At 35.8% G+C, this 11,097-nt stretch overlaps 1 protein-coding gene across 1 annotated transcript; it reads left to right on the forward strand.

The window, feature by feature from the left end:
* Positions 1-5,877: 5,877 nt before the first annotated feature.
* Positions 5,878-10,871, forward strand: LOC104594813 (uncharacterized). Its single transcript, XM_019196822.2, has 8 exons — positions 5,878-6,269; positions 6,364-6,568; positions 6,671-6,761; positions 6,885-7,030; positions 7,266-7,512; positions 8,414-8,701; positions 8,905-9,103; positions 10,108-10,871. Exons 1-8 carry the CDS (start codon positions 5,996-5,998, stop codon positions 10,713-10,715), a joined length of 2,058 nt encoding a protein of 685 aa, XP_019052367.1. The 5' UTR covers positions 5,878-5,995; the 3' UTR covers positions 10,716-10,871.
* The last annotated feature ends 226 nt before the right edge of the window (positions 10,872-11,097 follow it).

Genomic DNA, 11,097 nt, shown 5'->3' on the forward strand with positions numbered 1-11,097 from the left:
TTCTCTTTTACTTCATGTAACTATATTTGGGGTCTTACTTCACCACTTCACTCTTGTTTGCATTTGTTTCTTTTCCCCTATATTCTACAATTATTTATTTTTTTTGGATATTTGTTGAATACTGTCCTTTTGTATTTGGCCTGAGCTCCCATACTTGTATTTGGCCTGTATCTTCTTTTTTCTTTGATTAGTAGATTGAATCTTCCATTGATTCAAGTATTCAAGTATTTCAGATTTATTGGACATTTGTAAATTTGACCATTTGTTGAACTGTGTATTCTTCCAATTATGTCTGAATTTGATATCATCTGTGTATTCTAAATGATTATTTAGAATTATTTGCTAATCTCTTTCTCAAAATTATGGTCTACCAAGTGCCCTTCCCATGATATTTAGCCCTTCTTCTTGCATTGAAGCTTATCTTGTTTAATTTCATGCAGGCAGTATTCTATCTAGATTGTTTTGGTGAAATTATTAGTGATCTATTTATAGTTTGTGACTCTAATTTGCATATTTATTCTTTGGCCAGTCGGGAAAGCATACCTTCTCAATATTGTGTGAGTTCTCTATGATTTTCTTATGTTCATGTTTTGGATTGCTGCCTTCTCTTTTCATAGAGTTGAACTCCCACATATTTATTTCTTTATTTAAGTTCTGATTCTATTTGTATGCAACTTAACATAATTAATGTGTAGCGTTACTATTTGAATTCCAGTGTGCCTTACTATATAAGTTTCAAATGTTATTAACTAATTTGATATGCATGTGGTACATTGAAGCATGGGAAAGTATAACTGAAGACACACGTTAGACAGTTGATGATCATAATTTCAAGTTTATTATATTAGTTTGTTGCCATCTCTTAAATTTATTTATTATTTAATATGAAAACTAATTTTCATTTAGGTTGCAACTAGGAAACACATTCATGAAATAGGTGGTTCTTATTTTTTATCTTTCTTTCTTTTTTTTTTTTTGTTTGATCAGTAGCATTATATTGGACTGGGTTGGATTGAACCAATGTACCATCCATAGCACAGGTGTCAATGGACCATGGACTAGGTTTGGGTTGGATCCAATCTAAATTAAAGCTAATTAGAATTATTTGAATGGTTCAGACATTAAATTGGACCAGTCCAGAATGGTTCAAAAGGGTTAATATAAAATTTTATATTATTTTGTAAATTTATATTATATTAAGAAAGAAAAGGAACTATACAATTCCTCTCTCCCCACCCAAATGTGACCACAATCATCATTGTGTTATTCTGGGTTTAACTGAATCACTACTGACAGAATAGGTGGGTATGATTGGGAGGGGAGGTGCTGCCCCTGGATTCATTCTTTCAAAGAATCTGTGATCCATTCTTCCTTCTTCAGCAATCAATTCCTTGATCTTCTTCTCCTAATTCTTCTCCAACTTTAAATATGTTATTTGCTATTTCCTTTCTTATTCAGTGAATAAGCACTATGAGATTATTTTCATATGTCCCATATTATCATGTAATATCTTGGCCTCAGTTTGAAATATGTCTTTTGGTATATACTTGTAACTTTTTTTGCATTTAAAACTGCCTAGATTTATGTTATTGTTGCAAAGTATAGGAACCCTAATGTGTGGCCTACCATATACAGAGTTCCTTAATGTTGATATATATTCGGGACGGATCCATCTGGTTAGACAAACGACCATCACAAATGGGTGACAACATTAAGGAACTTTGATGGTTCTGCTATGCACATAGTATCCCAAATTATCTAGGCCAATTAACCTATAAAAAGAAACAATACATATTGACCATCTTATTAGTGGATCTTATTGACTGAAGACTCTTAAACAAAATAGTTATAGTACAAACTGCAAAGGCAACTTATTGACCAGATAAGCTGGTCAATAATGTTGACTTTGGTTCACCTAATGTGTTGCTTGCTTGGATATTAGGAAGAGATTAGGTCCCTAAGATGCAAATACTGGTAGAAATGTGTATCATATCATTGGTTGAACTGAGTCATCAAATGTTATACCTGTACCTCTCGTTGGGCGAACTGCAAATACTGGTAGAAATGATGTATAATAAGAAGTTGTGGGCAGAGGGAAAGGCCCAAGAGCATTTTGTGTTGGTTGTGGTGTAATTTTATGCTTATTTTACCTTTTACCACTTTAACTTTGTACCTGTACCTTTCTTTAACTTTCTATATTATTTATGACAAAGACATAGCAATCATTTTTATTATGTTTTTTCTATATGGTTTAAATGGAATACTCTTATAAATTTGTTTTCTTAGCTTATTCCAATATTCTTTGTTGTTTTGTGCTGAGCACCGAACTTTCACCTATATGAAGAAGGTAGTGTCCAAGATTCTTGTTTAGTTTTCTCTTTATCTTCTAAGCACGAGCCTTTCTAGTAGTAATCTTTTAAAACATTTTTATGAGATTACAAAAAATTTTTCCCTCCAAAATTGAATACTCCACAATGAATATATTCTTTATAAGTGTTTGGAAGATTGAGTTGTATTTATTTGAAGAAATGGAAAATCAAAATCTCTTTATAAGTAATGACACACAGAATGAAGATTAAATTTGACAAGTATTGGGATTTTTTATTGTGTGGTGTTTGCATTTGCTATAATATTTGATCCTTGTTACAAAATAGGATTTACAAAATTTTGTAATAAAAAATTAAATGATGAAACTGCAAATACAAAATCAAATTATCTTTATAATCAGTTGTTCATGTTCTTAAATGGATATGCATGCAAGAACTCTATTGCACCATCATCAATTACACGTTCAGAAAGGAATATTGATGTTATAATTGATTTAGATGAAGTTGATGACATTCTTGTAAGTTTAGTCTGTATAATGTAATTTAATTCCTTTACATTTCATTGCATTTATATTTTTTAAGATTTATGATTATTTATTTGTAATGTATGAATTTAATTAGTTTTAGAAAGAGCAATTAAATTCAAATAAATCGGAGTTGGATGTATATTTGAATGAGCATAGACTTGATCGCAGTCAACAATTGAATGCTCTTTCTTAATTAAAAGATAACCGGTTTCAATTTCCTAATATCTCTCATGGCATTGGATTTATTAAGTAATCCTATAACTACTATTGATACAGAGTAGCTTTTAATATGGAGGTAGAGTTGTAACCAAATAGAGAGCTTCTTTTTTGCCAAGAAATGTACAAGCTTTGATCACTGTTATTTGGATATCATGGTCAGGTAAAAATTTATTTTGATTTGTTTCAAATAGTATAATTTATTTAGATGATAGTATACTTTTTTGTTTAATTATCAAATATATTGCTCACATTATTAATGTTTTGATATTTTATATTCTTTGATTTAATTTAGTAGATGATAATGAGGCCAAGGAAATGATGGGATTTGATGTGCACTTTTCTAAGTCAAGCATTCTTGAAGGATCATCATCAAAAACTTTAAATCCATTAAGCTTTAAAGATGGATAAATTTAAAAATGATGGAATGTGTTTGAAGTTAAAGTCATTTTGATTTTTTTTTTTTAATTTCGTATTGGAAGTTTAGAACATTTGCATGTGTCCTTTGGACATCTAATCATCTATTTATGTTATTTTTCTCTTTGGTCTTTAATTTTTACTTTTATTGTTCACTTTTTGAATTTTCAAGTTTTTTAATAGTTGTTGGTAAATTTGTTGGGTGAAGAGTTAAACTTTCCTTTCTTGAAGACCAATTGAATGCAAATTTTCTTTTCAAAATTTGAACTTTAGGTTAATTCATTTAATAGTTTAATTACCATTTTTCATGTTTCAATTTTTTATTTTTCAATAATGATAGGGTTGAATCAAGTTGACCCGTGGGTCAACCCTAACCTGAATGGTTAAGGTCAGGGTTTAGCCATCATTGACTCGATCCAAAATTAACCTAAAAATGCCTCAACCCAACCCAAATTCAACTCGCCCAATCCGATTGCTAGGTCTATCAGCACTATAATCGTTAATGGTGGGGCTAGTTGCATAAATAGTTGTGTTGATTTTATGAGCCAAATATCATCATATGATCCTTGTAATGAAGCATGCTTGGGATCTAATCCTATTTGGTGCTGGAGGTCTAAGGTGTCCAACAAGATGAGAACATATAAAGGTTAATTGGCTTTAAAAGTTCAACTGCAACGGCACGAACAAACTTTAAATGGAATTATTAACCAATCACTCCAATAGTTAGATGATTGGTTGAGCTCGATCCATTACCACCTAGTGACAAAGGTTCCATAAGGCCATTCCCTTTTCAATTTTATGAGTCACATTATCATTTGTTGTTGAAATTGCACACGGTTCCTTATGGACATATCATTAAGTAAAACCGTATAAATTACAAGAGTGTTTTAATTAATACGTTTAAGTAAAAGGGGTGTCTTAATAAATGCCCCTATATTTTATACATATATTATATGCATTAAAATATAAAATACTATACATATTAAATATAACATACTTAAGGGTACGGGGTCCAATGCTCAATGTAGGCTTGAGATATCTCTCATTTTTTTTTTTTACTATAGGTGTTAAACCTGGCCCATGGTCGCCCCCAAGGTTCAAAGTATTGATGTGACATGCCCTATATTGAGTGTATCTTATTGTTATTTATATGTCACCAATATGGTTTTAATGAGAGTTAGGTAATTTGAATGTTATCTATGTCACCAATACTTTTGTAAAAGTGCTTTGATAAAAATATTTTCATAAAAAGTGTTTTTGTGTAAAAGTACTTCCACTATAGTGTACTAATAAACATCTATGGTAGCAAGTGTTCTAGGCATATTTTCCTTAAAGAATGAAAATGAACAAGATGGGACATGATTATTTTTCATGCTGCAAGTTACTTCAATTTTTGTGCTATAGACTGGTTTTATATTCTAAAAAGAATGTGAACCATGGCAAAAATTTTGTAACCAAACACTTTAATATTATTCATTCTTACCTAAAATAAGCAAGAATTAAAAGAATAATGCTCATAACAGTGAATCAAACACAGCCTGTATAGGCCACAAAAATTTCCCCCAAAAGAATATTACTATCACCCATTCATTAGCATAGATGCATAATAAAAGTTTGTACATCTAAATCATGCTTTTGAAATCTGAATCTGTTTTTCCAGATTCATATTTTTGTTAGGCAGTAGTAATTATAGCATGGTGAAGATACATTAAATATCCAAGATTCCAATTTGATGGTGAAGATAAAAGATGCTGATAGGGTTGGTTACGGTTCGGTCAAATCAAACCAGACCATGCTCGTATTTATACCATGGGTATTCGGAAGGGCACCTGAATAAATAAAAAAAAAAAATCTATGATACCGAACAGACAGATAGGATAAAGTGAAAGTTTTAACTGTCCAGCTGTAGGACCAATAATAATAAAGGAAAATCTATGATACCGAACAGACAAATAGGATAAAGTGAAAGTTTTAACTGTTAAGCTGCAGGACCAATAATAATACTCTACACTAATCATAAAATACAGGGAGGCTTGGACAACTACACGATGAATACCACCCTGATTGGTCACCTTACTGATTTTGATTAGTTGTAAATTTCTCCGGTATCATGCTTTTCAGATATTAAGGTCATAGCCTCGTAGGTTTGTTTCATTTGCCACCAATGTAATATCACGTGTTATGAATGTGTTTAATATTTATTTATTTTATCCTATAAGCCTATAGGTTGCAACTTGCAAGCTAGGATTAATATATACTGTTTAGATTTTAGTTTTTCTATGTCCTGCAGCGAAGCCAAGGCATGTATAATAAATTCATAACATATATAAAGTTTTACAATGATAACAACGTTTAACGGAAGTAATATAAAAGAAGAACCGAGTCGAAACTTGAAAGTGATTCTGATTCGAAAGTCAAAAATACAAACTTGTCGAAAATAAAAAAACTTCACGGGCATTTCGAAAGTCTTTTCGTGACACAAAAGCTAAGGTCCAGCTACCGGCAAGCATGAAGAAGATCAAGACCAGCAAGAGAGCCTTTCTTCCTGGCCATGGCGATGGCCATTGTTTATCCCTGTTTTTCTTGTTTTTCTTCTTTCCCTCAGTTTCAATTGCAGCAACAACCACAACAGCACCGCCTCTTTACAAGGATCCCAATGCTCCGGTCGAATCCCGGGTGTCGGACCTCCTCTCTCGCATGTCTTTGTCAGAAAAGATCGGCCAAATGGTCCAAATCGACCGCTCTCTCGCCTCCCCAGATGTCCTCCGGGATCTTGCCATCGGTTTTTTCCTACACCTGTTCTTGCCCTGTAATTCCGGCTACTTTATGGATTTTAATAAGCTTCAAAGAAGTATTAAGAAATGGGTTTGTCTCAGGGAGTGTGCTCAACGGCGGTGATAGCGCTCCGGCGCCCGATTCCACTCCGGCCATGTGGGCAGACATGATCGATGGATTCCAAAAAGCTGCACTGTCCACGAGGCTCGGAATTCCCATATTTTACGGCATCGACGCCGTCCACGGCCACAACAATGTCTTCGGTGCCACTGTCTTCCCCCACAACATCGGCCTCGGCGCCACCGGGTATTTCAGCGATTCAGAGTTTATTTTCGTATCTTGAAATTTTCCCAAAGAAACAGAAATTAGTAATAAATTTAATTCTGCCGATTTTCTTTTTGGCTATAGGGATGTGAATTTGATTACGAGAATCGGAAAGGCGACTGCTTTGGAGATCCGAGCAACAGGGATTCCGTACACCTTCGCTCCCTGCATTGCCGTAAAGCCATTTCTAATTTTCCATTTCCGTTGTTTACTTAACACACACGAGACAGACAGAGAAGCTTTAAGGGTAATTTGGTCATATTGCTTTATGGATGAGGGTTTATCGCTCATTTTACAGGTTTGTAGGGACCCAAGGTGGGGCCGGTGCTACGAGAGTTACAGTGAAGACACAAACATCGTGAGACGAATGGCCAAGATCATACTAGGACTGCAGGGTGCCCCACCTCTTAATCACACCGAGGGTTACCCTTTTGTTGCCGGAGGGTAAGCTTATTGGGATTTGTTTTTGATTTCTAATATTTAATTATTTATCTCACATGTCACAACTATCGGTCCTTTCCTTTCTTACTCTATTGGGTTGGGCCCATCCCTTCACTGGTCCCACCTAAAATCCCATTGAATTAACATCCAGTTCCAGATGACAGAGGTGGGGCCCAGACTTTTAGTATGTCTGTATCGACGGTGAAGGATGAATTGAAAATAAAAAAAAAAATGGCAGGGGAAGGAGAGTGATGGCGTGTGCAAAGCACTACACAGGGGACGGTGGGACGAAAGGAGGGGTGAACGAGTACAACACGGTGGCGAATTACACAGAGTTGGTTAAGGTACATATACAGCCATACAGAGACGCTCTGGCCATGGGAGTATCAACGGTGATGGCCTCTTATTCCAGCTGGAATGGGGCCAAGATGCATACCAATCCTTTTCTCCTCACTCGTGTGCTCAAAGAGGAGATGTCTTTCCAGGTAATTTGCTTTACCTTCTCTTTTGTTGGACACACAGGATCCTTAAACGTATATAACCTAATTTGCCACGTGTCTAACCTAACTGCATGTAGAGGAGTTGTCCGCTTGAAACAAAGAATAAAGTAGTTGAAATTTGGAAATAAAAAGAAGGGTTTGCAGCACATAAGGCCAACTTTTTGTCGTCAATATCAATAAAAAGTAATAATTTTATAAAATAACTAAAATAAGATAATTTTTGGGGAAAATATAAAAAAGGGCATTCGCACTGTTCATCGTCTTCCTCTTTCACTGCCTGTATTCATGCCAGCCATTTCAACGGTAAACGCAGCCCGCGTTGGCTTCATCGTCTTCCTCTTACTCTGCCTGTATTCATGCCAGTCATGAGGATACCGTCTCAAACATTGCCGATTCGGGACAAGACCAAAGAGTAGGTTCGTTTGTTCCTTTTTCTATCTACGCCGTCTGATCGATAGGAAAGCAAGATGATCGGTACCGGCGATAATCAGCAGCAGCTGGGTGATAGTAACAGCGGAGGCAGTGGTAGAAATGCAGGCAACACCGGTCTGTTGTCTGGAGACGACAACAGAGGAGGCAGTGGTAGAAATTCAGGCAACACCGGTCTGGCGTCCGGAGACGATGGCCTAGGTGCTGGATTTGCTGGAAATCAAGCCAACGCGGAGGCATAGGAAGAGGAGGACGATGAACAGTGCGAATGCCCTTTTTTGATATTTTTCACCAAAAGTTATCTTATTTTAGTTATTTTATAAAATTATTACTTTTTATTAATATTCAGGGCAAATTTGCCTTTGTCTTAATACAATAACTTTTGTATATATTCAATAAATACTATAAGTGTAATGATTCAGTGTCTGATGCATTGTTTGTTGGCATTGGAGAACAGGGTTTCGTGATATCAGACTGGGAAGGGGTTGATAGGGTTACCAGTCCACCAGGTTCAAACTACAAGGACAGTCTGAAGGCAGCGATCAATGCGGGGATTGACATGGTCATGATCCCTTTCAAATACCAGAGGTTCATAACAGATCTTACAGACCTTGTCACAACTGGCCAGGTTCCAGTGTCAAGGATCGATGATGCTGTCCGGAGGATACTCAGAGTCAAATTCATAGCTGGACTATTCGAGCAGCCCATGGCAAATAGATCCCTCCTTGGCTTGGTCGGACAAAAGGTCTACCCACATTACCAACTTCTAACAGACTTACAGTATTGTTTGTGTATATATGATAGTTTTATCACCATCACTGTTGGCAGACTCAGACCAGTAAAACTGTGACCCATTGAGATTTCTGGTTTTCTGTGTGGCCTGAGTCTGACCCATTGAGATAACATTTGTCTCAATTTATTTGCGTTTAATTTGTTTCCTCTCCCCAGAGGCATAGAGAATTGGCGAGAGAAGCTGTTAGGAAAAGCCTTGTTTTATTGAAGAATGGAAAGGATAAGCAAATGATGCTGCCCTTGGACAAGAAAGCCCCCAGAATTCTTGTAGCTGGAACTCATGCTCATAATATTGGATACCAATGTGGGGGATGGACTGTAACGTGGCAAGGGTCTTCAGGAAATATCACCATAGGTACGAACTATATGAAAATTCCTTCCCTCAAAATTTTGTTCATCTATTGTCTCTACCAAACCAGACACACAGAGAAACCCAAAGTTCTCCAGTCTCTACTTGTTTGCGGTACAAATCTGAACCAGATACAAATTTTGCGCCTGCTTCAGTTTTGCATCAATTTTTTGTTTTCATTTCTACCTAATGCAAAATTTGTAAATAATGTCTCATTTCCACTTGTTCGCAGTGCAATTTTGCATCTAAAAATCTAATGCAGAATTTTCACCACCTTTCTCCAATTTTGTTTCTCTATCCCTCTCCCTCATAATATGAGGGATCATATCATTTTAATTCCTGCCTTATTCCTCCCAACAAAATAACCTTTCTTCATGCCCCCTTTCTTTTTGATAACGTCGGATCACATAATTTTAATTCCTATTTTACTTTCCCCAAACAATCAAGACAATTTGAGATAGAAGTAAACTAGAATTTACAGTCAGTCCATCTGCACTCCCCCACAGTTACACCAGTGCAACAAACAAACAGAGCCTAAGTCTGCGTTTGGAAGAGGTGTAAAATGTCATCAGTGTAAAAATATACTGATGACGTTTTACACTGAACCGTATATATAATGACCGTTACATTTTGAAAATCGATGTAAAAAAATGTAATGTTTTACATCGATAAAATCAATGTAGTTTTTACATCGATTATCAATGTAAAACTTTAAAGGTGGTGAGGTTTTACATCTATTATCGACATAAAACTACACTCCATCCAAACGCATACAAAACTGAACTGGAGTATAGTTTTATGTTACACCCTTTTACCAAATGCATACAAAAGCGAACTGGTGTAAATTTTACATCCATTCTTGATTTACATTCAATCCAAATGCAGCCTAAAGAATTTTGTGGAAATTGATCACAAGCACTTTCCCTCAGCTTTCTGTTTCTCTCCATCAAACAAACATAAGCATAGCCCAACTATTATACAAAGGAAATAACATAAACAATCTTGTACAGGAACTACAATCCTAGAAGGGATTAAGAATGCAGTTAGCAAGCAAACTCAAGTAATATTTGAGGAGAAACCAGACAAACAATTCTTGGACAAGAACAAGGATTTTTCATATGCCATCGTCGTCGTTGGAGAACTTCCATATGCTGAGACTTCTGGTGACAGCAAGGATCTCACGCTAGCACTTGATGGTGGTGAAACGATCAAAACTGTCTGTGCAGAGATAAAATGCCTAGTGATCATTGTATCAGGTAGGCCGGTAGTTATAGAGCCTTATATGGATGTGATAGAGGCATTGGTGGCTGCATGGCTCCCAGGGAGTGAAGCAGGGAAGGGAATTGCAGATGTTATATTTGGGGACTATGATTTCCAAGGTAGGCTTCCGAGGACTTGGTTCCGGCGAGTGGATCAACTACCAATGAATTTTGGCGACCCACATTACAATCCGCTGTATCCACTTGGATTTGGCCTTGAAATGAAGCTTTCATCGCATACAAGGGCTAGGATATCATCATCATCTTCATCTTCTTCTTCTTCAGAATCATTTTGTCATCAGCTTGATTTGCCATCCTTAATCAATGGACTGGTTGATTCTGGGGAATGTGTTTATTGAATTGTAGTTGTTTAGTGTAAAATATGTGCAATTTGTTTGTGTTGAAGACCCATCAGCAGTTTTCTTGTATGAATTCATTCAGAGTGACTTTGGCTCACAACTTATCTATGCAATATGGGCTGGACTCAAGGAGTTGAACATGAGTTTTTTCAAACTTCATTTTGGGCTTGGCTCATTAGTTTGAACCCAGCTAAAGAGTACTGGGAATTAGTTTTAGGTTGAAATATTGTGTAACCTTACCCAATCAAAGTCAAAGAAGAATTAATGTAACTTATAACATTCCAATCTTTTTGTGACATTATCTACAAATAGATAATCCTATCATAGTCATTGGCTGGGCTTAGCTTATAACCTATAGGAATAAATACATAGATAGTTCTAT

This window comes from Nelumbo nucifera, chromosome 3, assembly GCF_055504915.1.
Source record: "Nelumbo nucifera cultivar China Antique chromosome 3, China Antique-T2T, whole genome shotgun sequence".
In the NCBI taxonomy this organism is placed as follows: Eukaryota; Viridiplantae; Streptophyta; class Magnoliopsida; order Proteales; family Nelumbonaceae; genus Nelumbo; species Nelumbo nucifera.